The sequence below is a fragment of the Triturus cristatus genome, chromosome 12 (genome assembly GCF_964204655.1).
Source record: "Triturus cristatus chromosome 12, aTriCri1.1, whole genome shotgun sequence".
NCBI lineage: Eukaryota > Metazoa > Chordata > Amphibia > Caudata > Salamandridae > Triturus > Triturus cristatus.
This window is the reverse complement of record NC_140595.1, coordinates 308,253,967-308,281,506: the sequence shown is the minus strand read 5'-3', so window position 1 is coordinate 308,281,506 and position 27,540 is coordinate 308,253,967. Positions and strand designations below refer to the sequence as shown.

At 42.9% G+C, this 27,540-nt stretch overlaps 1 protein-coding gene across 2 annotated transcripts in view; it reads right to left on the bottom strand.

Moving 5' to 3' along the window:
• CPNE2 (copine 2) overlaps positions 1-27,540 on the bottom strand; it is an 816,058-nt gene that overhangs the window by 430,075 nt on the left and 358,443 nt on the right. For both annotated transcript variants that reach the window (XM_085639480.1, XM_085639479.1), the window contains exon 3: positions 24,684-24,863. In XM_085639480.1, the coding sequence (XP_085495606.1) occupies positions 24,684-24,863 (180 nt within the window). The remainder of the gene's footprint in view (positions 1-24,683; positions 24,864-27,540) is intronic.

The following is a 27,540-nucleotide window of genomic DNA, read 5'->3' as shown; positions in this document are numbered from 1 at the left end:
AGGTACACTAGATAGAAGGATGGGTTATCCAAAAGTAAATGGTCCAAACGATGCTTCGAGTTGTAGAGGCGGTGTGACAATGCACACGATCCAGCCAGGTCCATAGGTTACGGTGAACCGAGTGACCAAATAGCATGCACGTTAATCCATTGTGTTAAAAAAGTGCATTAGCTGTTTTTAAAAAAGCTTACAACATTGGATAATGTAAAAAGCTCCTTTTGTCTTGCCTGAAATGCCTTTGTTTGTTTTGTAATGTTATTGTTCTAATCAGATACAGGACTGTGTCCCACAAGTACTTTGTTCCTATATGTGAGCATATATTTTTTTATTGCAAAATTAAATCGGTTGTCCGGCTGGACTTCCAGAATATAGTATCGATTCTGAACTATATTTATCTAATCATTATCCTAACTATTTGAGGATCATTGTTGTTTGCAATGGTAGTTTCATGTCACCTTTCACGTTGTTGCGACTCTCTTAAAAACATATTAAAACACACACACATTTATATGTACAAAACACACACAAAACATGCCTAATATTTTTAAAGGCATTTTATGCTCATTTTACTCTTCATTCTTACGTGATTGTCCATGCGATTATGGGTGAGACATACACTATCTGAGAGGCTTTAGGGCTTCATGAGCTGTCACGGAAGGGGAGGGCGCCTGTAGTCAAACAATCATCAAGGCTGCACACTCGCATGTAAATAGCTTTGCGTGGCTCCGTGGAACGTTGACTGAACGTTCAGAGCTTCTATTTGTATTGCCTGTAAACTGAAAGCCCGCTAAACTGGAGATTAACCGCTGAATGTCAGAGTCTCAAAATGGCCGCCCGTATTGTGCTGCTCTCGGTCTTGTAAATAGTTCACTTCCTGTAAAACCGCATTAGCACACTAATTGTCTGATTATAACTAAAATAGCTCCTGGACAGAGGGCTGATTGGCTAAATCAGAGAATTGGTGCAAAGCATTGATGTCATTAATAAGTACCTCGATGGACATACCGCAATTATTTAGAGGTAGTACTGGAGCGCTGTAGTCATAGCTAGAGCGCTGCTTACTACAAAAATGGCCGTTGTGAGTGTGCTGTTCTTGTTCTTGGAAAAAGACACACTTCCTGCACGCTACCTGATGCGCTAAAATCTAAACACTAGATTGTTACTCAAAACTAAATGACCACCCATATCGTGCATATTAATTTAAAAAGGTGTGCCACGCTTCCTGTATCAATGCGCAATGGTATTAGTTTTTCATTTGTGTTCAATGATGATACAGAGGCCGTATTGATAACATAGATACAATTCCTGTATCTATGTCAAACACAATCTCCCCTCTACCTTCATTATAGATTTTCAACACAAGGAAGGATATATTGAAAAGTGGTAGAATCTCTTTATTGTGTCGAATTATCAATAACCATTGAATAAAAATAAGTATTATGAGAGCTACTTCAGATCAAGAAATTAGACTTTGCTTTTTGCACACTATTACTGGAGTCATCCTGTCATGGATTATGACTTCTAAATTTGCATTACTTCTTTCATCAATAAAACATGAAAAATTCTCAAACTTCAAATACTTTTTTTTGTATTTCTTTACGAGCCACAGACGGTATTTAGGTGTTGCCAGTGATGTGGAAGTGATTGTTTATTGTCAGGGGCAAGGTACAATACTAAAGTGCACTCATTATGTTACAGGTGTTGTAATTGTTACATTGTGCATTGTGAATCATACAGATCAGATTACAGGCTTAATTTACAAATCACTGAAGGTAGTTATATATTTAGAAATGTTTATTGTAGTTCATGTCACTTTTTGCATCTCTCACAGAGATTCAATTTGTATATCAGTGGCAGAAAGTCAACCCACTATAAAGTCGGATATACAGAGATTGTCACACGGTATATCATGTTATGTTAGGAAACAGGAATTGAAATAAAAATTACAACATACTACAGGAGTTATCTCTTGCTTTAGATATCGAGGATTCTGCAATGCAGGCTGAGCTTATCTTTAGAATAGGCAGATTGAGGACATCCAGTGTCACTGGTTCTCCCTCTTGTGCCACTCCCCTTTGCATGGGTCTTCTGCTGACCAGCGTACTATCCTTTGTATGTTTGTCAGGGAATTGCAGAGTGTAGGAAGGTGGAATCTGACTACATGGTTGCCCCCATTTTTATCTGGTGTTTTGATGGTTTTTGACTTAGTTTGGCTGGGAACCTGCTATTCAGGTCCCCAGCCTAGCTGCTTCCTCTCTAAAATTGATTCCCAGTGCTTTAGGTACACTCCAGATTGGATGTTGGGGTACCCTTGTGAGTCCCTAGTATATGGTATACTATGTACTTAGGGCATAGGTACCCCAGAGGCCTACCAGGGGCTGAAGCATGTATTATGCCACCCCTGGGAAGCCTTCCAAAATGACACCACAGGACTGCTACTGCAGCCTGAGTGAGGTGGTGCATGCACCCCTTACTGAGATATAGGTTCACTATATCTCATCCTATCACTGCACATAGAATCCTATCAGTCACCCCTATGGCAGACCTTATCAATCCTGAAGGCAGGGTGCTTGGTTATATGTTAGAGGGTGCCCAGGCATGAGCTAAGGGCCTCTGCAGCCTTCGGAATCTATCCTCCAGGGTTGTCAGTAGCGCAGCCTGACCACATACTCTTAAGTGCATTATAACTAAATGGTAAATGGTAACTTTGGGATGGCTGCACGGAAACATGTTGTGTTTGGTGTCAAACACCTTAGAATCATACCCCCACACCAGTAACTGGTGTGGGAGTATGATCCCACCCTTCTAGAGGGAGAGACATGACAGCACCGGTATACCCGGTACCAGCTTAAAAGAGCCCTGGCATCACAAAATGGATGCTGCAGCCTCAGACACGAGTCTGGCCTCCTGCTGCTGACCGAAACTCTGGCAGGGGAGGCCTGGACAATAGGTTTCCTGTCACAGGGAGGTGTAACCACCTCCCAGACAGGCTTTAGTGTATTGAGGCTGGGTGGGAGCACTCCAAGAGTGCTTTGAAGTCTGCACTGGGGGCACATTTGGTGTCCTTGTGCATAGTCCAGTTCAAACTGGTCCCAGGGGCTCTGCCGCGACACTGGACAAAGGAAAGGGTGTAGCCACCCCTCTTTCCAAACCCTCCCATAGATGGGTCCCCTGAGTTAGTCCAGCCCCTTCCTTGGGTATAAAGAAGGAACCTCTGTAACCAGAACTTTAGATATTCCTGGACGAAACTCTGAAACTGAATCCTGGACGTTCGACGATCTGTTCAATGCCAGATGACTGAAGACTCTCCCTTGGGGTAAAGGAGTTACTCTCCTGCTTGGCAGGCACCAAAGAAGCATCTGTCCAGTCTGCATCTCCGAAGCTCCCGCCGGACTCCGAAGACTTTGCAACACCAGAGGTAGATTTCCAGACTTCCCAGAGGCCTAACCGAGTCCCCAGCAAAGCTGAGACACGTAGCCCTCGTGGGTACTGTGGAACCGGAACCCATGGACACCGTGCACATTTGCAAGTGCAGCAGCTTCTCGACGTCCCTTGAGGCTGTGCATTGGGTTACTAGTAGCCCAGACCCTGAGGGGAGAATCCCCTGAAGGTTGTCAGCCTACTCACTCTGAGTGATCCGTGGGCCGCCATTTTGTGATTCCTCTCGAGGTCCCTTCGCTATCCCTGGTCCGTCGACTGCTGGGTCCCTGTGAAGGTAACTTTGACTTTCCTTGGGCTTCCCTGGTTTCTCCAGATGTGCCCTCACTCTTCCTCACTGGTGGAGTCCCTTGGACCTTGCTGGTCCGCACCGAAGCCTTTCTTCTCTTTCTGCATGGGTTGCTGTTGCCAAGGCTTGTTGTGTCTAATCCGGGCACCGGCACTGCAGCACTTGACATCCTTTGTGGGACAGCGCAAATCCAGCTCCTGGTCATCCTCGATGCCTCCTGGTCCTCGTGGCTTAAGAGTCAAGCTTCACCTGCTTCACCTGAAACACCCAACATCGGTGGGCATTCGTCCATTGTGCCCCTGGTCACTGGCAAGTGACCCAGACTCTGTCCCCTCTGCTTTCAGGTTCTTCTCATCTTCAATCCAGGCTTGGATCTCTTCGGACACTTCGCATCTTTCCGGCAGCAGCACTTCTTCGCCAGCTTCCATTGAACACGACGACGCAACCCGACACCATTTGACACCTATGCACCTGGTTTCCCTTGGTGAGGTAACTCGAGTACTCCAGTGCTCCCATGGGTGTTGACCCTAGAACTGTCTAAGTCCAAGAGGGTTTGGATCTAGTCCTTTCCTAAGTGTCCTTAAACTTTAAATTCCCAACCGCGACTTTCCCGATAGAAGCTAACAGCGCTTATGGCTGTATTCCCACACTGCACACATCCCCCGTGAGTCCCCTGTGTCACTACCTTGGGTGGTTCCAAAGGGGCCCAGCGATTCTACAGGCTCTAAGCCTTGTGTCTAGTCAAGTCGTGGTTCTTATACCACTATTTTAGTATATGGTTTGGTCCTCCCCTGGGGCCTATCGTAAACTGTGCTATTTACTGTGAATATTTGACTTATAACTTGTGTACTTCGACTTCTAGCCTTATAAAGAGACTAGGGGGGTGTGTTTTAGAATAAATACATATATTTTATATATACACCTGGTGTGGATCTCTTTTCATTTGGTCAGTCAAGAGATTATAGACTGGTAAAACAAGCTGCTTTACATTCCTTCAAGACTTAGCCTGAAGGCTGCTCTTCATAGCTACCCCTAGGATAGCTTTCAATAAAGGTTGTCTTTAACCTATCATCAATAAGGGGTTGTTTGGACTGGTGCAAGGGGCTCACTATAACTAGTGGACAGCATATACCAGGCCAACTTCTCACACAGAGATTAACACCACTCCTGTTGGATCAGGATTATCAGGTTAGTGCAAGCTTGACAGGATGCACAAAAATCTGAGAGAGCGTGGCCCACACCACAGACTCTGTAGGTGAAATTTTCAAAAACACTGCCAAATTCTCCTTCAGGCATCCTATTCTTCCTTCAAACACCCGATAGTATAGACAAAGGAAAAAACATCAATCTTTAGAGGTAATAATAATGTGAATAGTATAGTGTTCAACCAAAACCTTAAGGTTTTAACTTATAAAATCAGCTATTCACTTGATCTTGTCTTCAACAATGGCAAGGGTGGCTTAGGGTTGATACTTCAAACTTCATCATGGATGGATCACTCTTTAATTACATTCCTCACACCGTGCTCCAATAACCACCATAGACTCAAAAGCCCTACATCGATGATTCTTATCCACACACACACTTAAGAAAATCTTGCATTGTATGCTCCATGTGTTTTAGTGCAAACAGTATCTCCTTCAGTCTTACTCAGGCACAGAGCATCTGGTGAAATCAGTGTTTCCAGCATCAGCAACGCCTTAGATGCACTGGCCTGATAAGGTTAAGAAACTTAAACCTGTTCACAAAGGAAACCATAAATTAAACCTGGAATAGCACAACCTAAACGGATGGGGATGCACACTGGGATTCCAATGGAAAAATACCATCCATCCAAGTAACAAACTCTAATAAAAAATGTATGCATGGATATCACCGGGTAGAACGCGGAAATAGAAAGGCATATAAAGCAGCGAGCATCTCACAGGTCCAACCAAACCAGAAAGCACTTAACTATCTTATGTAAAATCACCAAAACCTTATTCCACCAAACTTTGCATTACCAGGTTCGCCAGTGTAATGCAAAAACTTCTTCAACTACTTTGAGACTTAGGACCTGAATTAACTTTTGGTGGACAGACACTCCATCACAAACATTACTAATATCATGTCCACCTGATGTAATGCACTTGAAATAAGGCAGACAGGAAATCCATCACATTTTGGCAGAGTAACAAATCGGCCACACTCTAAATCAGGTGCTAAGAATGAAAACATTCAAGCTATCTTTCAGGATTCCTGAGACAAATACCTATAGCCATATTAATCCTTCAGATAGCCCAGATTCTCTCCATTGATCATCTCACATCAAGTCATCTAAGCCTCAGAGAAAATCAAAATATCCACTCTTGAATCTGCCCCTTGTATAACAGCATGCTCTAACAAGCACTTGAAAAGCCAATAGGTTGCATATTTAGCAGGTGAAAGCCGGTCTATCCATGAAATGCTGTGTGCTTATGCCAACGCTGATGGTCAACCTTGTCAGCCAATGCCAAAAGCAACTTAAAAGATGCAGCCACTCCCTGAAAGGGATTGTCTAAAAGCTCCTATGTTTATTCCTATATGTGTATGTGTATGTGAATGTGTGTGTTATATACTGTGTGTTGTCTGATGACATGGGTTCTCGTCAGACAGCTACATCTGGATGACCACTTCTTTTTTTTTTTTTAAAAAACCTTTATTCGTGCATCTTAAAAGAACAAATACGGGCCTACAACCGTCAGGCCGGCCACGATACAATGAAGCACTGATACCCACATTACATCCCCCGCGCGTCAACAGTCAGGAGTAACAACGAGTTATGGGTCACATACTGGAGCTATCTTTGACACCCGGGGAAGGAGAAGTGAAGGTTAATTTTAAGTTTTTTAGATAATTTTATCAAAGGAAAAAGTCAATGAAGGATAGGAACAAAGGAGATTCGAGTCCGCAAAATAGCTTCACCACACGGGAGAGCAGCAACATCAGCAAGAACAACAATTGAAGTAAAAACTCAAACAGTGAGGCGGTGCAGAAATATAACAGGATAGTCACAAGAGCAAGTACGCACCCCTCCGGAGCCGCCCCCACTCGATCCACCCCACACCCGGACCCCGAATCGAAGAAAGTAGAGCGCAGAGACATAAAAGAAAAAAGGCCCATAGAACTAATTAAGAACAGAGTATTACCCCCCCACCCTACACCAATGCGGAGGCTACGGCCTACCCCACCCCCAGCATAGTGCCTGTCGCCCAATGAACCCGAAATATAGAGAAGAGAGAAAGTAGGAATAGAGTAAAGAAGGTAAGAAAACAGAAAAGAAGGTGGGGAGGAGCCCACGGGACACCAGAGCGCCCCAAACCATCAGCCAATCATGGCCCCCACACACTGAGAGCCCACTACGCCAAAAAACGGCATGCGAAGATACCATGGCACCACAGTGTAAGCGAAGGGATACAAGTCGCGACGAGTGCGCGCAAAACATACATACAGTTCCAATCCCAGGCCAGCCCGTCCATAAACCATGGCAATAGAAGTCAGTCTAGCCCTGGCCCGATCGCGGGCTTGGGATTAAACCAGCCCCTGCATGAAGGCCCCGTGTCCCGAGCAGACAAAGACAAGATGGCCGCTTGTGAAAGGATGGTGAAGTAGGATCACGAAATGGCCGCCGCCCATCGATTAAGGTCCCTCTTTGCACCACATAAAATCCAAACCTGGCAAGTAAGGTACAGGAGTTCCACAAAAAGTAAGCAGTGGGCCACCGCGGACGGTTCCCCGAAGCCGTTAGGTATCGCTCAACAGGATAGTCCAGCGGACGCGGTGAGGCAGGCAACAATGAAGCAGGCAGCCATGACCAGGGGGACAAAGTATCCGCAGTTGAGGTGTAGAGCGGTGTACCCTGGGCGCCGGGAGCGCCAGGTGAAGGCACCAGTGTAGCACAGTCACACACCGCCGTTGCGTCCCCGCAAGCGGACAGAAGCACCGGGAGACCCACGCCCTGTAGATGACACACAGTGCGCTCACGACCCGCGGCCGACAGTATGGGGTCAAACCGCTCACTCAGCGCCTGCAGGACAGCGCACATCTGTAGTTGGAAGTCCCGCAGGGCAGCCAGAACGGAGCCGCATGTCAGCGGAGGCTGGGCCCCCACATCGGCAGCAATCCGGGACGGCACCGTGGAGCTGGTGTCCGGAAGAGGGAGGGCGAAGTGGGCAGCGGGCGAGACCGGAGTATCGCCCCCCAGCCGCAAGCAGGCACTCAACGCCATGTTTTGCCGCTATACGTTGCAATGGCCAGGGGGGGGGGGGGGTCGTGGCAAGGAGTCAATACCCCTCAGGTCTACGCCGCAACGGGAAAGGCCGACAGTCGCTTCTCTTCTCGCAGGTTCCCTTCGCCGCTGGCTAGGCAATAGGTGAAGGGGGCAGCAGCCTCCCACAGCGCGGTCCTCAGAGCGGGGCAGGGGACCCGCCGCACCGGGGCCCACCCCACAGCTCCAGCCCGTCCGGCACAGGGTGCAGAAGGTGTCCGGCCGTCCCTCTCCGGGCTCATCCGGCAACGATCCGTGGTGCGAGGTGAGATCGGGACCGCGGGGCTCAGGCTAGCGCTAGCTGGTCCGGTAACTGCGGAGCTTCCAGGGGGCCAGCAAAGGCCGTAATGGCGCAGGGTTTCAGTGCAGAGGACAAAAGCACCCAGAACTCGGGCATCCGGGCGGGCTGAGACTCCGGGAAAGCGGCAGCGCGGTCAGCGCGTCTTCGCACACGTTGCACCTCGAAAATCGGCGAGGATGGGCAGCAGGATAGTAGTCCGAGGCCACGGACCGACGGAGCCGGGCGCTCAAGCGTCTGCTCCGGTCGCCATCTTGGCTCCTCCCCCCCTGGATGACCACTTTAGTTCATAACATCACAGAAATACTAAAGTCATCTATCATGCAAGGTATTATCCCAGAAGCCTTCAAGCATGGAAGCATACCTCTGCCTCTCAGAACATGACTACTGATGGCATTGAGCATGTCAAATACAGGAAACTATTGACTATGTATCGGCTAAGAAATTCCCAGTGGCCTTTATTTTCTTAGATGCCGAAAAAGCTTTAGCTGTGGTTCGATGGTCCATCCTGTTTGCGATATTAGAAAAAGTAGGGCTTCAGAGCAAGTGAATAAACATCCTAAGATAACTTTACACAGAAGCAAATGCTTCAATTATAATTATTGTAAAAAGCACAAACATTTTTTGAATCTCTTGTGGTTTTAGACAAGGGTGCTCTTTGTAATCCCTACATTTTGCTCTCTATATTGAGCCACTGCCAATAGCTATTAGAGCTTCCGCGGAGATTGAGACAATACCTCCAGGTGTGCCGAAACAAACTTTTTGCAGACGACCTTTGGTATATACATTCTCTAAGACCCACTCAATAGAGGTGTAGTTTCAAATAATAAACACATTTTTTAAATCAGGAGTATATAAAGTTAATAAATCAAAAACTGAGCTTTTAGTATTTAGTTCTCCTCCAGGGGCTCTCCCTATCAATCTAGCTGCCACATGTAATAAACCCCCCAAGAAATATCTGGGAATTTGGTTTCCGAAAGGGGTAAATTACTTATATAGGTTACATTTGTATCCACTAATTACCAAAATTCGGATACTCTTAAGGAGTTGGGGCTATTTGTTCATCTCGATAATTGTCAGACCCAAAATGACTAAAATTAATACACTTCCATTAGTTGCTTTTCAATTTGCTGCACTTCCAAAGGTGGCCCCTGGATTGTCGTTAAAGAGATAGAGGCCCTATGAGCTCTTTTCTTTTTTTCCAATAACATTCACCGCAAATTACAAGGGAGACATTTCATTTGGGCTAGGAGAAAGGGGGAGGGAGGACAAGAGCTTTAAAGTGCCAAATCTGCGTTATTATTATCATGCTCATTTGTTTTTAAACGCTTATCCCTTGGTAGTATAAACAAGGGTAGACCGTGTTTGGTCATTATTTAATCCATCAAATTTTAGGTCAATTTAGTTATCCCTTCAACCAAAATGCAACCAGTTTGTAACTCCAAATTGGTGTGATATCGGACCTTGAGCGCCCAAAGTATGCACCGTACAATACTACTTTAATTTTCGTTAGTACCCAGTGTGCATGCACAGACGCCAGTTGATTTCATGCTCCAGTGAATGACAAAAGGAGAGCCCCAGTGCTAGTAGGACTGGCGAAATTGGGCTATTTGGTTGTCAATGGTAATCTGGTGTCCTGAGATCTCATGCAGCAGAAAATACCAAGACATGGAGGGTGGTATAAATTCACACTTAATCAAACGTTTAGTGCTTTAAATAGCCTAGACAAACCAGAGCTAGAAAGATCTAGGGTTACGGTTGAGCACATCTTTCGAAAACAAGCTTTTTTGCAGAAAGTTATTTATTAGGTCTCGTTTATATATACTAACAAAAAGACTCCAACAATTGCCATATATAAGCAAATATTTAAAAAGTGGAAAAGCGAAGCTGCCGTCTAGATTCAATTGCAAGACAGGGAAGAAGTTAGACACACTTTAATTTTACTGCATGGCGAGAAGCCAATTTAACATGTATGCAATTATTTGTTCAATAGCAGGAATATTTCACACTGGCGTTATTAAATAAAAGAAATCCAGATATCCCACTTACCTCCCCAAGTTGCAGGAAGAGGGTATATGGATGCAGATATTATGGATTTGTAAAGCCCTACAAGATTATTGGGAAAAGGAGTTAGCAGGCATTTGCACATTAACTAGATGCATTGGAGATTTTAATCGGGTGTACAAGGCACATAGGGTTACCCTCAAAGTGGGCAAGATGGGCCTGGTTTATTGCTTTTCTTTTCGCAAGGTAAGTTATTACAATTAATTGGCAATCAGCTGAACCTCCTTCCATCAATGAATGAAAGGATAAATTGGGCTACTCATATAAAAAAGAGAAAATGTATGCTTAGCGGGTTGACGTGCTTAATAAACTGGATAAGATAAGGGTATTCTTTGACAGTTGGTTTATGACAAGGTAACTACTCTCGTATGATCTCAGGAAGTAGATGGCATTAACTACAAAAAGTTCTAAGCCTTCTTCTGTAATGCTAAAATTCAAGATGAACAACTAATGGAAGATAGGGTAGATTGTATCCATATGCCTATGAATATAGAATATTTTTTTATTAGCATTTATGCTTTATAACAAACACAACAATAGACATGGTGATGTAGGAGGAAATCTCCATTTCTTCCAAATAGCAGACATATCATTAAAGCACAGTAAATACTGGTCATAAATATGCATAAGGAATGGAGCCGCGTATATAAGTAAATGGCAGAAAAGGAAAACAGCCTGCAAGATGATCAAGGAGACTTCAGAATTGTGAAGGAGATCAATAAGCTGGACAGGTCTTTAACATACAAGTCTACATTGTGGAGCAGGGGCCCTTCCTGTGACTGGAGCGCTCAACAAACTGCATAAGACATGGCTGTTCTTTGAAAACTGTTTGTTGATAGGGTAACTACTCGTGTATGATATCAGAAAGTAGATGCATCAATTACAAATGGTCTATGCCTACTTCTGTAATGCTAAAATTCAAGGAGAAAAACTGATTTAAGACACGATATCTATTTGTATCCATATGCGTAGGAATTGAAAATCTATTTTTTTTCATTAACATGTATGATTTTATAACAAACACACCAATAGCCATGGTCATGTAGGAGGAAATCCCAATTTCTATAAAACGGTAGACACGCCAGTGCAACACAGTAAATACTGGCCATAAATACGCATCAGGAATGGTTGCCGCGTACATAAACAGTGCAAGGTAGAAAACAAAAACAGCAGACACCATGATCAAGGGGACTGCAGCAGTGTGAAGGGGAGCAATGAGCTGGATACGTCTAAATCACAAGTAGACATTATGGAGCGGGGGCCCTAATCAGGCCGTTCTTGTGACGGGTGCAAAGGGTCGTCGGTTGTGTTGCAAAGGAGATCGGCTTGGTACAGTCCCCATATATATTGCGGCCTGTTGCATCAGAGGGTAGGTTTCAACCCGGTCATTAAAGATCGCCATGCCGCACAGCCAAGCAGTGACAGTCAGGACTCTCACCCACCCCCAAATCACAACTTCTCTATATTTCGCCTGTAGAATAGCCATTGAAGTGAGGCGTCGAACCCCGACTGAACCTCTGACGTAACCAAGAAGGGTTGTCAGCGGTTCTGATTGTAAGGTATGTTGGGTTATGTGTGCTATAACATAGGATCTCACACCAGTCATTAAGGTTAGGGGCATTCCAAAGCAAAGTGAAGGAATAAAGTGTCATCCAGTCTACAGCAACAGCAACTGTTGGGGGGGGTGTCAATTCTATGTTACTTTCACAGAGTGACGTAAGCCCGGTTTAGGAATTTGTAGTGTAATAATTTGTGCCAGTAGCTCAAGGACAGGGTACCGGTTTGTGTACAGCAGTATTCCAACAAGCAGTAGGTATAAGTGTCCCAAGCTCCAGGACGGGATTGGAAAGCAGTTTGAGGGGTGGAGAGTATCAACAGGACACATGGATCTTGCAACACAGAGCTCTCCAGGCCAGCAAGTGGCAGCAAAGGTGTAAATCTCCTTCTGTGACCTGAGTAGGCCTAATGGCAGAAGTGAGGTCAATGGAATCCCATTGGTCTGAGCCAGCTTCAGAACAAGGTAGGGAATACGTGCATCGGAGCAGTACCAAAACATAGCAAAGTGAAAAGACATAATAAATTTTGAGGTCTGGAATCTCAAAGCCCAGCGATCATATGGGAGGACCAACAGACAATCCATGCAGGTTCATTTGCCCATAGCAACTCAATCAGGAGAGCGTGAAGCATGGTGAAGAAACGTTTAGTGAACCTCGCACGCAGCTCTGCATCGGAACCGCTATTGCGTTACACATCCCAATGTAGTACCCCGCAGCTCTTCGGAACCGCTGCTGTGTGATGCTCCTTGATGCAGGACCTCACATTTGCAGCCCCACATCTCTGAACCATAGCTGTACGATGCATTCTCAATGCAGGAACTAACATCGCAGCCCCACAGCCCCCGGAAATTGTTGCTGCATGACACATACTCGACTTAGGACCTCGCACTGCAGCCCGCAGCTCATTGGAACTGCCGCTGCATGACACATCCTCCACGCGGGATCTTATAATGCTCTGCAATAGGGATTTAAGGTACTTTGTTCAGCGGGCCTAACTTGGTCCCTATTTCTGGCCTCGCTCTATCACGGTCAGCCTGAACTTGTGACATTGTCCCAGTCTGACGCAAAGAGATAACCTCAGTATGCGCTTTGTGCTTCTACACACTATTTTTACTTAAATCTTTGAAACTGCATATCTCCGGTTCTAATGATTGATATTTTTTTATTTTGGTCTCAAATAATTTATTAAATTTTACTCTATTTTTCTAAATTGATGTGGGAATTTTTTTGTTTTGAGTTTTCACTTCATTACTGCTTGAAGTGTTGCAAAAATTACTTTACAAATTGCCTCTAAGTTAAGCTTGACTGCTCTGTGCCAAGCTACCAGAGGGTTAAGCACAGGTTAAAATAGGGTTTGCTTGAGACTTATCCCTAACAAAATTTTGGTTGTTGCTTGAGTAGGGTTTCACCCCCATCAACCAGTAACTCAGTTTCCTACAAGTACTCCCAACATCGGGATTGGAATAACTTTGTAACGGAAAACGTGTTTTGCATGGTAAGATACAGTGGTACAAAGATTTCCTGTTGGAACAATACTGCTTTGTATACAGCAATTAGAAATTAAATACGTCAAAACAAATGTTCATATACGCATTTAGTTTTTATCTGTGCACCGTGCACAAAGTTGCACTATTGATTTGAATTGTTTCTGGCATTTAAAGATTCTGCAAGCAAAGTACGCCTCAAACTAGCTTTGACCTTTACACATCACTGTGGGCCATGCGACAAGTTAGCAACTATTTTTATCATAGTAGTCTAGATCCAGAGGGGCTGTAGGAAGCATTGCAAACAATAAGCAGCCGCGGCTTGTACAGGTAAGAGCGGTGGGGCCGGGTTAAGGGTGCATTTTGACAGACGACGGTGAGGGAAAATTAATTATTTATTTAATTTTCCCTCGTTGCCATCTGTCGAAACCCCCCCCCCCCCCCCCACCTGGCCCCACCGCTCTTACCTGTATGAGCCGCGGCTGGCAATAAGACACTTCAGATCCATAAATGGTGATGCATATTATGCACAAAATAGCATAAGCAACCTTAAATGATTATCAACCGTTACTGCCCGGCCTCATGAAAATTACTTGCCAAGGTAATTGAGGTATGGATTTTCAATCATTCGGTAGAAAGATGCACCCATTTTTTGACAAGAATGTTTTGATAGTTCTACGTGCACTGAGAAAACGAGATGTACTAAGTCTTCCAGTCTCAAAGATGCAATAGTGGCGACTTCTACTGTTTGAAAGTCCTACGTAAAAAACCTGTTGTGCCCTATTCACAGTCAAACAAGCTTAAACATGTGTATATCTTAAAAACATAGAAGTGGATATATAGGCACTAATCCCTGGCAGTCTGGGATAAAAGGATGTCTGAGATATAGGGAAAAAATGACTCGTAGATTGATAGCATGGACTGCAGATAACATAAGCGCATCGTTCTTCCCTTATGTCAATTCCACCACGTGGAATGATCAACGTGCTGGGAACCGATTCTAGAGAGTGAGAGCAGGCAAGGCATCTGGTGATACAGTCCATATGATAAACATGAAGCCCAGAGGAGGTATTTATAGAATGTGATCTAAAGCAAGCATGGCCAATGTGGTTCAGTAAGCACTTTACAATTCAAAATCCAATACATTCAAATGCAAATAAAACGAAATGCATTAAACACACAGATTAGAAGAACAATTCATTACAGTTTCCATAAAAAACTTCATGAAAGGTACATTAATACAAAACTTGAAAAGTGCATGGCGTTCCAGGAGTGTTGATTAATTGCAGTGTGGTCAGCATGTGTTTGGTGTTGTAAATAAACAATGTTGTGCCCTTACAGGCCCGGTCATGAGCCTCGCCCACCCAAACAGGAGCCTTCGCCCTTGCAGTGAGGGCTTGAAGGCAGGCGCGCAACACCATTGGGCTCAAAGTGCTTCAACCAGAGACAGCTTCCCGGGCGCGCACACACAGACAGTTTTAGAGATTATCGCAGCACACCCGAGTATTTCACAGGCCTTTATAAGACCATTCACATGTTAACGAGGCTTTGTTTATTTTTTCACCCTTTCATCTCCACATGGCGAAAGGCAAAATCCTTTCTTTGACAATGGTAACCTTTGCCTACTGTTCTGCTGCGTGGATATTTCTTTTTCTATGCAGCGCAGGAGAAAAGAAGTTTGTTTATTCCTGTTCACCTTTCCTGCCCCCTGCAGCTGCTTATCACATCAGGCTGTGACACAAAGTTTGACTAGTGGAGTAGGTAAGAGAATGTGTTACTATTTGTTTTTCTTTTTAAAATCTGCACAGGCCCAGCAGGACACATACTTCGTGTGTGCGTCATTTAAACAGTTTTTATCATTATCATGGCTATGCAGGACAACAATAAGACAATACAAAATGCCCCGATAACGCTGGTGATTAATGATCCTGCTGGAGAGCAATCATTTGTTTGTTAGTAGTTTTTAAATGCAGATAAACTGTATTGTATGTGGATAGCTCAGTGGGTTACTGCCTTTGTCACAGGGATCCTTGTGTTACTTGCAGTTCAGAAGTTACAATCCTAACATAGGACAGTGACCAATGAACTGTCAAAGAGCTGCATACAAACATGAATGATATAGTTAGAACTTCCCCAGTCTTTCATTATTCTAATGTTGCTAAAATGAGTATGTTTGGACAGATATACATTTTTATCAGTAAAGCTGACCCCCATGGAATACTCTTTAAATCCTAAGGTTGTGTTTCCCCAGATCAAACCCCCTTAAAATATACTGCCCACCAGTATGGATGACATGTCATTCCTACACCTTGTAATCCTCATTGGCTTATGTGACATTTCCTGTAGACTGATTTACATACTTGTATGATTCATTGTCTCTGTATAATGTGTGCGTGGTGTAAAGTACTGACACACACTACACTGATATGAGTAGCGCTATATAACAAATGAAATGCATATGAGAGAGGGACTACGTAAAGATGAGGGGCACTGTTGGAGGGTGGCAGTGAGGGAATCCAAGGAGGAGGTAGTGGGAGGGGCTATGGAGCGATGAGGGGCACTGTTGGAGGGTGGCAATGAGGAAGAGGTCATGTAGTGGAGGGGGGAGCTAGGGAGAGATGAGGGGCACTGGTGGAGAGTGGTAGTTAGGGAGTCTGAGGAGGCGGTCATGAGGGGGAGGGGCTACAGAGAGATGAGGGGCACTGGTGGAGGGTGGCAGCGAGGGAATCCGAGGAGGAGGTCATGAGGGAGAGGGTCTATGGGAGATGAGGGGCACTTGTGGCGTGTGGCAGTGAGGGAATCCGAGGAGGAGGTCAATAGGGGGGGGCCATGGAGGGATGAGGGGCACTGTTGGAAGGTGGTAGTAAAGGTATTTATGGAGAAAGAGGTTATTGGTGAGTCGCCAAAAAAGACTTTCGCATCAGTGCTGAAGCCGGCCTTGTCATGGCCTTTCTGTTTTTGTTCCTTTAATTAGCAGTCGGGTCATAACGGCTACTGTGCAGCATACTTTAAAGTGCGTGCTAATTATATTTACTGCTATATTCAATGTTTTAAGTTTGAAGGGGATTTTACTAATGTTTTTACTGGGAAAAATTAAAGTGGAGCCCGATGGTGCCTGATATGGGGCTGGGGCCCAAGGTCAGCTGTGAGAAGGTGCACTGGAGAGTAGTGGATAATCAAGCCTGTAAGGGAGTGCGTTGCAGAGTACGGGGTCAGGTGGAGGTAGTAATGAAGAGGGATTCTCCCTGAAGGCTCGCACAGAGGGAGCCCGAGAAGTGTCACTTGCCTGATACTCCCACCTCAGAAACCTCCTCTTTCCATCAAAGGAACATTACATGGAAAAAACACTTTTTGAGAGTGATAATATTTAGAAAGAGATCTGGAAAAGAGTGAGTTTTACTGGGCCTTGTAAGACTAAGAAGAGATAAAGGAGGGCCCTGAAGCAGGCCTGCCTAGACATATATGCGACAAATCGAGCCCGCAGTGGCCCACCCAAATAAAAATTCCTGGAGCCGGGCCTGTGCCCTTATCTTGTCCTAGGTCTTAGCACCTATTGAGAGGGTCCACAGTGGTGTGACAGAGGAGCAGTAGACGATATTCACTGTATCCAGGCACTCCTGGCAATGAGCTAGATACGTCTAAATCACAAGTAGACATTATGGAGCGGGGGCCCTAATCAGACCGTTCTTGTGACGAGTGCAAAGGGTCGTCGGTCGTGTTGCAAAGGAGATCCGCTTGGTACAGTCCCCATATATCTTGCGGTCGAGATATATGCGGTTGCATCAGAGGGTAGGTTTCAACCCGGTCTTTAAAGATCGCCATGTCGCACAGCCAAGCAGTGACAGTCCGGACTCTCACCCACCCCCAATTCACAACTTCTCTATATTTCGCCAATATAACAACCATTGCAGTGAGGTGTGGAACCTCTGACGTAACCAAGAAGGGTTGTCAGAAGTTCTGATTGTAAGGTATGTTGGGTTATGTTTGCTATCACATAGGATCTCACGCCAGTCATTAGGGTTAAGGTTAGGGGCAGTCCTAGGTCTTAGCACCTATTGAGTTGGTCCGCAGTGGCGTGACAGAGGAGCAGTAGACGATATTCACTGACTACAGGCAGTCCTGGCAAAGCTCTAAATAAGATGGGGGAAATGATATTCCTCCCATGAACAAAATGCAGTTGTGGAACTGTGGGCAGTTTCGTTATTTCTTCATCTGCCTGCTCGAGGATTGGACAAAGTGACGAATGCATGAAAAACGCACTGCAAAACAAGAATTCCTCCGTCAGTGGATTTCAGAATGCAAGAAACGAGGAGTCCTTGAACCTCCCAGCTCAGTCAGGGACCAGCCATTGTAAGCAATCAATAGCCACATTCATTTAATTACAATTGCCGCCTCTGAAAGTGCTCTTCAAAGGAACTTCTCCAACAAGGGATCTGGAAAGTGGTGACTGTCGTGAGGTTCTGCACACAAAAATCTCTGCTCAGCAAGTTGCTTTGAAGTGCACCTTGAGGAGCCGGGCAATGAATTTACTCAATAAAATTAGTACAAGGGCAAATACATTGCCCAGACCCTCACAGTCTTTTTTTTTACTGCCCACAGAGCAGCAGACCAAGTCCAAGAAATTCCATAATTTCACCATCTGCATTTGGATTTCACCCACTCCTAATTCTCATGCATATGCTGCACACAGAAGCCATGGCTATCAATCTCAAGAGTCCATTCTGTAGCATATAGGCCAGTGGCGGCTGCCAGGAGGGAAACGTGGTGGACATTATTAAATACATTTAAATAAAAACTTACCTGTCACTTCACCACCTCAGTGCTCGTAGCTCTTTACCTGATCGCAGACTCCCTTGCACCAATCCAGACGCTGCTCTAATGCTGGTAATACAATCACCCAGATTGAGCAGCGTCGGGATTGGGCGGTGCGGGCTGGGAGCTGTGCCATCTTCTCTGCATGCACCAGCCTGGAGACATCTAAGTGTGGATGACGGAATGGGCATCCTAATACAGCCGGACACACCGTCATGCGCACTTGCAGTGCCCACAACTATCACTGCCCTCCCTGCTTGCCTTGGCCCCGCCCGAAGACACTGCTCAGATCCTGTCATGAAAATAATAGGATAATAAATCTGCTTTATTATCACTTTATTTCACATGATTTTATGCTGCTGAGGCAGTGGGGGGATGCTCTACCGCCAGACGCAACCCATAGGCATGCAGCGGGGGAAATTGGCCACTGTAAATTTTCTTAGGAACCGCCCAAAGCACCAGAGGAACTGTCAAGCATGCGCTGTTTACCGACAGCCGGAATAAGGCTTAATAGCATCCACCTAGGAGCTGAGAAGACAGTGGCCACTAAGTAGGGGGAGCCATGATTCAACTTCATATATTTACTTTGCAGGGAGTGAACGAGAGCTGAGTCTTCACACGATCAAGAACATCACAGGTTAATCTTTTACAGATCAGTGGAAGAGGACACCGAGCTAGGGTTAGGTTTTACAAAACTATTCTTTCTACTGAAAAATACTTTGAAAAGCAGCTTTCAATGACACAGTGGCTGCTCCTCCATGAGGGCGGACAAGCGATTGCCCCACTACTGCGAGTGCAGCAAAAGTGAAAACTAAAATGGTAATAAAATGAATTCATTACCATCTTATTTTTCATGCTGGAAACCAAGTTGAGTCTGATGGTAGGGACAAATGCTTGCTGAAAGGCAGTAGAGAGGAGAAGCGGTGTGCCCTTCAGTGTAGAGAGTGCATATCACTTTGGCCGGCTGTCTTGCGACGACAAGCCGGATATCACACTTTAAAGATCTCCAACCTGAGCTGTCTTAAACAGCTGGGTGGAGAGCAGTCACAGACCCCCCCCCCCTCCCCAGTGCCTGAGGGAGCGCCAAGCCAGCCCACTCCAACCAATCATGGTGCTTCTCTCATGCTGCTTAACATAGCATGAAAGGATTGGTTAGGGGAGTGGACTCTGGGAGCTTGCCTTTGGAGTCACGTACTCAGACTGCCGTGACGGAGAACACCGAAGCAGTGGGTAAATACATTTCTTAAAAGATCATTTTGACTCACTGACAGGTGATAGAGCGCCATGTTGTTCTGAAGACTGTAGGGGTGCACCATAATCGTCGTTAGCCATCACCCACATATGTTAAAGGACTCATACTAATGTGTGACTTAGAAATGTATTACTCAAATCTGTTTATAATAGAGTGATTAGAAATGTAACCATGCCTTTCATGAAGAGCAATGTTGTAATTAACTGCAAATGTATTCATGTAGTCAATGCCTAATGGTTGGTTTTCGTGTAATGGGATGCATTAGGTTTAAACGTGCACCATGTAGTTTGCTTATTTATACATGACGAGTAATGAAGTTAATGCTTATAGTGTGATTTTAGAAGTGTGGGTTTAATTTGTGTAAAGGCCTGATTGCATATACGTTTAAAGAGAAAGGCTTGTTCATTTCTTATGTTAGCTAAATATTGTAGGCCGAAAATGATTTCCCTTGGTAAGGCTTTGGGCTTCAGGACGTTAGAAAATCTCAGAGAAGTGGAAAGTTTCTCGTTCCCATGTTTCTGTTGCTGGTGCAAGGACATTTAGCTCGTTAGAGAGACTAACCCTTTGTTCTAGAAGTTAGGATGGTACGAGAAGCCAATATGGGAGTATACTGGAATGTGGGGATGATACTTTCGGCGGAGAAGGTGCCTGGGACCCAAAAACGAGTAAACAGTCGTTGAATGGGATACAAGTTTCACTGGAAAAGTACTGGAAGAAGACCTGGCTGAAGAGGTGTGCCGGAGGGCGTGTTCTACGTTTTTGGGATTATGAATTAGGGACAGTGCCCCGTGGGTTGAGTAGTTGAGGTTTAGATGGGGAGCTAGAAGGAGCATCTTAGAACGAGCTCTGAGTGAGTGTACTTCTAAGGAAGTCTTCACTTCTGACACCTTTTACTCTCTTGCCTGGGAGGGAAAATGCTAAGTAGGGATGTTACCTTAGTGATAGAGTAGGAATAGACTAACTGATTTTCTTTTTAGGTTAATGACTTCTAGTGTAGAATTGGAGTGATTATTGCTTGCCTGATGTTACTGGAGCTGACTATTCTTCTTATTCTGAGTCGGATGAGACTCCTGCATAGGATATTTTTTGTATTAGTGCCCATTTATTTTCTTAACCTTGTGCTGAGGTGCTTGTATGTTCAGTTATTCTTGGCTTTGTAATAAACCCCTAAAAATTTGAGATTCAGAGTCCGTGGTCCTTTTAGAGTTTAAATTTAATTTGATTGATTATGTGTCGAAATTTGATTTCCTCCCCTCTACAGTCTACACCATTTAGCAGATAAAAAGATCCTGGCGACCCGAGAGGATTCTTGCTGATGGTATGGTAGATAAGAATCTGGCTTCATCACAGGCACTCTGAGAAACTCGCACGGCCTTCAGTCTCAACCCCAAAGCTTTCAATCATGGCCCATTGTAAATACAGCTAAAAATGAGCCATGATGAGACACTTGGCACTGATCCTAAGGGCACCGCTGGTTTCTATCAGTGCAGATCAGTGAGTCAAAATATTCCTCCCACCACTTTCATTTCTCAGCAACCGTCTCTGGACAAAACAAAAGTATTTAACAGCAATGCTGTAAAATCAAAACTGCAATTAATTGTAGCATACTGTTACAGTCTTCATCTACAAAGGGGAACGATCAGTGCTTTATTTAAATAAAAATTAAGTGCCAGGGCCCGAGGTATTCCACTGCAGCCTGCACCGCCCACAGCACACGCCACTGCTGTCAAATGGCAATGACAGAATTACGTATTAACCATTACAAGTAAACAAGGGTTTCATTTTGCCAAAAAAATGAAGTTGAGCACACCTCCATGTAGAATACACTCATAAATAAGTGGTGGCTTTTAAAAATAAGTGCTGGTGCCGAGTACCCAAAAACACTGGCTTATATTAACCGCTGGGAACTATTTTTTTTAATCAAAATCAGAGCAGAAATACTACTGATGAAAAGGGTTTGGGGTTTGATTCACAAAGATTTTGCTGGGGGCAGGTGTGAACTTACTATTGTAGTACTCCTGATTTAGAAGTGAACTTCAGGTGTATTTCCAGAGTAAGTCAGTGCAGTGTATTTGTGAATCAGTCCCTCACTGTTTATTTTACCCATGCACTAAATTGTTTGATATTGACATCTGACTTTGTTGCCAGCTCTAATGTTCTGATTTATAACAAAAATGGCACTGCAGTTCCACAGTGTCGTCTATGCCCATTCTCTTGCTGCACTCTTGAATACATCTGTAGTACAAGGCCTTGGAACAGTTTTGAGTATTTGGCTGATAACAAGAATGTATTATCTATTCTCCAATAAGGGACTGAGGTTTAATAAAATCTCTCCAATCCATAATGCCATGCTCCCCTTTATTTAGGTGAATAGTTACTGTGATTTATATTTATGTTATGCATGGCTCCTATAGAGAGTCATTCGTGTGAATGACTGGATTCTAAATCCAGAATCCAGGCATTCACTGCTATGATGCATCAACAAGGGGATGCAGAACTTGTCAACCACTGTTGTTACTTAATAAAAGAGTTCCAGGCTGCTCTGGCTCAGCTCCATGAGAGCCTGTCAGAGCAGCACTTGCTGTGACCACAGCTTCAGGAGTGGTGGAGGTACGATGAATCGAGTGGTCAAGGAGGGTAGCCGGGAGCAGGTATATGGTTTTTTATTTACATTTGGGTCAGGGAGGAGAGCCAAGGTTATGCATGAGTCTGCAATTATTCCTCTGTCCCTGTGAGGCAGCTGAAATCAGAGGCAGGCGATTCTGGGGGCCCTACATAACAAACCTATAGATGGGTAAAAAGTAAATTAAAGGGATGTTTTTCACCTCAGAGTTATGAGTGACATCACAGACTACTCAAGCTTCAGTTTCATTGTTCATTTGATGTCACTCAGAACCCCTCGGTGAAAAACATCCCTGTAACTCACTGTTACCCATCTATAATTCTATATTTTTTTAGATAACAATGTCTATCATGGATTGCCACTTGGGACATTCACAAAAAGAAAAGGGAAAAGAGTTGACGAAGCTCATTATTTTAGGAAGGCACTTTGCATTACTTGGAGGCTTTCTCCAGTGCCCTCTTTGAAATGTTTGAAGTTAGACTTCATTAAGTGTATTAGGACCGAGTGTGTGGTGCAACAATCACAGACGATTCATGTTTTCCTGGATAGGGACCAAGCATTTATTAAACTGATGTACCCATCTGACAACATGCCGCCTTAGTTTGAACAGGATCACATATGGCATGAGAGAAATGCACATACAGGAGGAAATTCAAAATAAAAAAATGTATGCACCACATTGTCTTTAAATGACGTGAAAACACCCACTGCTATGAAATTTTACTTGTGAAGTTTTCTTTTTCCATGCTGGTATTGCTGTCAAGCCTATTATATGATTAAGGGTAGCGGGTACAGGCTTCCGTCTGCCCAATTATCACTTTCATTTATGGGGTGTTAACTGTGTTAGAAATGTCAATAAAGGGATATGAACAAAAAAAGTCTTGGATTTTCAGAAGCAATCCCCAGGTTTAGTGTTGATCCATACAATTGTATGTTACCCTTTCCCTCGCCTAATACCAGGACAAATAAACTATAAGTAACGCACTATTTACCTATATCTTGCATTGCAAAGGCAGCCGCCTTGGTCTCTAATGGGCAACACATTATAATGAAACTTCACAAAGACCACAAAGAAGACACTTATGTATTCATATTCAGCAAGGCTTCTTTCCCAGGAATTTCCTTTCTCTAAATATGTAATTGAGTTTGCATTTCACTCGATGTCTGATTCACTCCATCAGTTACTTGTGGAGAAATGATTTCTAATTTCTACAGATGTTGGCTTCTTCTTCATCAATGTTGGTTCCTCCCAAGAGGCATTCTGCCTCAGTTCAAGTATGTTCTTACTTATGTATTCCAGTAATGTAATCTTTTACACTTGGCACAAGTCATTATAAATTTGAAGGCTATTGTACAACAATTCTCTGCAGTGGGTTGGTCCACTAATTGATCCAATAAAAAGCGAGGCTAAGTCAATGTTTGGGACCAAACCAAGCTCCATTAGCTATGCTTTATATTAATAGGAAGGGGCATATCTATTTGGAAAATTATTCTCACTTACTTGTAGGACACCACACTCCACATTTTCCCCAAATTCTCATTTGGCACCAATAACTTTGTTTCTTCTACAGTTAATTAGTGCATCGCCTATAACTTTACTATTTGACATTACGACTTAACACCCACAGGGTGAATGTGTGGTGAATTTTCATTCAATTAATCTTTATGAACGTCCTATTAAAGGGGAATCACAAATGCTTGAAGGAGGATACAGTCTTAAAGTTTTCCAGTCATATTGTTATATAATAGGAGTGACCTGCTACAATAACTTTAGATTTCAGGTATTTAGGGCAAGGACCTATCTCCCAAAACAACTAATATATATGCGTCAAGGAGACTAATGAGACTATTACTGCTAGGAGCTAAGACAACCGGATCAGGAGTAAAACAAAAAGAAGAAGAATGGGTGCAAGAGGGGGTGTTCGTCAGTTGAAAAGTGTTCTTAGATTTTACTTTTAGAAGTAGCAGTGACCATTGTAGTAGTATTTGTATTAATAGTAGTTTTTGAAGCACTAGACAGCAGTAATATTGTGTTAGTAATGATGCTAGTAGGACTTTAAACACTACTTGTCGCAGTAGACGTGCATACAGCAGAAGCATCATTAGCAGTAGGACAATAGTAGTAATAACAGTAGAAGTACATAAAATTGCTTTTGCGGTACTAGTATTAGCGTATGAAGTGGTGATGCCAGGTGTAGTATTAATAGCAATAGTAGTTATATATGTAGCTCCAGTAATAGTTTTACTATTAGAAGGCCATTAAGGCCATCAAAATGTACTATCTTCTGATGATCACTCATTTTGAAGAGAGGAAGTGGAGAATGGAGCCTGAAACAAGGTATCTATTTTAAACAGACTAGTTAGAAACACAATAAATGTCATTAGCGGTATCAGTATCCGACATACATTTCAAGCAGACATTCAGTTTTGCTAATTTTCCAAAATAGCATCAGAAAAATATTATTGTCACTCAGTAAGCATTAGATACCTACATATTTTATTAAAATTCAAGTTTTTGCCAATAGCAACATTTACACAATTACAGCACTTTATGTATTTTAAAATTTCAGACAAAAACTCACCGATCCAAGTGTACAACAGTACTCCCCAAGAAAATCATGCTCATATAACTGTGTACTTGACTTATCCTGATCAAACATTGCAAATTTTAGTTTCTGTACTTCTTCAAAGTGGTAATTGATGATGAATTTCTTGGCAAATACAGGGTTCAGATTATTAACGGTTGTTTCTGTCCTGTCAACCTGTAAGATAAAAATAGAATGCTTTTAATGAATACATTATGTAATTGCGTGGGTAGACATTTTCTGGGCACAATTTCTAAACTTGAGTATAAAGTAATATTTTTTTAAATATTAAAAATTGACACTTTTTATATTTAAATGTTAATTTTCTAGAACAATTTAAAAGCTCTTTACAGGTGTTTCAAATAGTTCTACAGAAGACCAAATGGAATTATAACAAATTCATTTTGACTGACTACCATGAACATCGAAAATATGTATGTTTTAGTATATGATTTGGGCTGAAAGAAGGGTGTCTGCTGGCCCCATTGCTTTTCTCTTTGTATTTCTCAGATCTCTCCAATTGTTTGCAGCTAATAAGGGTGATGCTCTGAAGATAGGTGGCCGTCTCTTTCCCTATCTGATATGTGCAGATGAGGTCGCAATTTTGGATGTAACACCCAAGGGCTTGAATAATAGGTTGGTGACCCTCCAACAATATACAGCCGTACACTATTTGAAGATCAATATTTCAAACAGCAAGATATTGATTTTAAAAAGCAGAAAGTTTGGAAAGCTCAGTAACTATGTTTGGAGTATAGGTCCAGAGAAACTGGAGATCGTAAATCGTATCTCTTTTAGGGAAAGTTGTAACTGGTAAATACATTGGATTAAGTCCATATAGAATATTGTTCTGCTAAGGCGTCCTCGCAAGCAAATGGGTTACATGCCTTTTATAACACAATGGGACGAAGGCATTTTGTACAGTTGCTATCCGTTTTCAAGGTGAAAGTCCCACCAACTCCATTATATGCTATAGAATCTATCAATGTGATAAAATGGGACTTTCTAGAGAAAACGGAAGGGCACATTCTATGCACTTCACCCTAGCAATTAGGTTGTGATTTGGTCTGACATGTGCAAGGATTAGCCAATGTGATTCAGTGGTTCTATCAGCAGAAGAACAGTGAAAAGGATTTCATGAGGGGCTTCATGAATTATGAAAGATTTGTCTCAAACCTGGGCAAATACTCTTTCTCTCAAGATTTTACATTGGTGCTGAGTTATTCTGATGTACAGGAAGATGTTGTGACCTCTCTCTCTCTCCCTTAGAATTAAAAAAACAATTAAAAGGTACCGGTAGCATTATCAGTTACCTAAGAGATCTCATGTAATGTGCGATGAAGAAAGGTTGGAGGTAATAACCTTACCTAGCCGCCCGAAAATAGTTCAGAAGTACCTGGCCTGGAATTTGGACTGTGGTCCTTGTCGTTTTATGACATTATTTTGAATGAATCTGCTTTTGTTAAATGACAAATTTGTTCTCAGGGAAAGACAACATGTGTGACCTGGAGTTCCAGTATCTTAACCATGTTTCTTTTGTTTGTCCTGCACTATTATCTCTGTGACGTCGCCTTTTTACAGAACAATGTCAATTAAGTAGAGGTGGCACAAGAATTCCTTTCCCACCAAAAGAATGAAGCTATTTGTACAAAACAATTTCAATTTTTTAAAGGATTCAAGTATTTATTTTAATTTGTATCTAGGTGTGTTGCTATGCTGGGGGGAGGGAACGTCTTTGCTTGCTCACTATAGAGTAATTTGCACATAATGTCTGCTGCTATATCACGGGGAGAACTTCTTTGAAGTGTATTATGGAGTAATTTGCATATACGCTTACTATTTCAGGTTTCGCTGAACTGATTTTTAGTCACAAAATCGTTAAATGTTTAATGTAACTATTTTAATATGGATTTAGGATTGCTGTGATGTCTGGGGAGGGAACTCCTTTGGCTGCTCACTACGGAGTAATTTGCACAGAATTTCTCCTGCTATGTCGGGTGGAAAACCTCCTTAGATTCTTTTACAGAGTAATGTTCTCTTAAGTTCAGTATCTAGTCTCCTATCTTTTAAGATGTATTGTTATTGTATCGTATGCATTGTATTGTTTTGATATTTTGTGGCACTCTTTTGAGTTTTAAATCATGAATAAAGAATTGAATGGAGTAGTAAATGATTTGTCAAGTGTCAATTAAAGTATTTTTTTAATTCTCAAGAGCCAATTTAAAGCAAATATTTGGCAATCAGATAGTCATTGGTGGATTTAAATATAGTGCTGATAGGAAAGGAACAGTATGGAATTCAAAGTAACTCTATGCTAGATTTCTAAAGTATTTGACAATGTGACCTACTACAATAAATAGAAATGTTACATAATACTGCACTGATAAAACAATAATGAGCAGCAGAAGTTCATAAAACAGCTTGATTTTGATCTATTTGTGGTTCACTTCCTTTGATTTTGAATACAACATCATATTTTTAAATTAAATGAACAATAAGGATCCTCCAGTATGTTAAATCGAAGTCACCTTTAACAAAAAATTGCATCCGTAGAGGACTTTGTTTTTTTATATAATGCTGAACAAGAATGTGAAATTTAAGTTTTATCACTAACGAGTACTGTTTCATTCCAATAAATGCTTACATTTGTAAGACACATTCACAATTGGACTGGACAGTACTATTCACTTTATTTGGAGAACCTATTGTATGTAGTGAAATTTCCGAACACTCATTTGGTGTGCATATTCAAGGTACATTTTTAAGGAAACTATATAGGCTCCAGTGGGAAGTGACTAGTTTCTACTGTTGTTAAAAATTATTAAATAGAAACTATGGTCTAAATAAAAAAAAT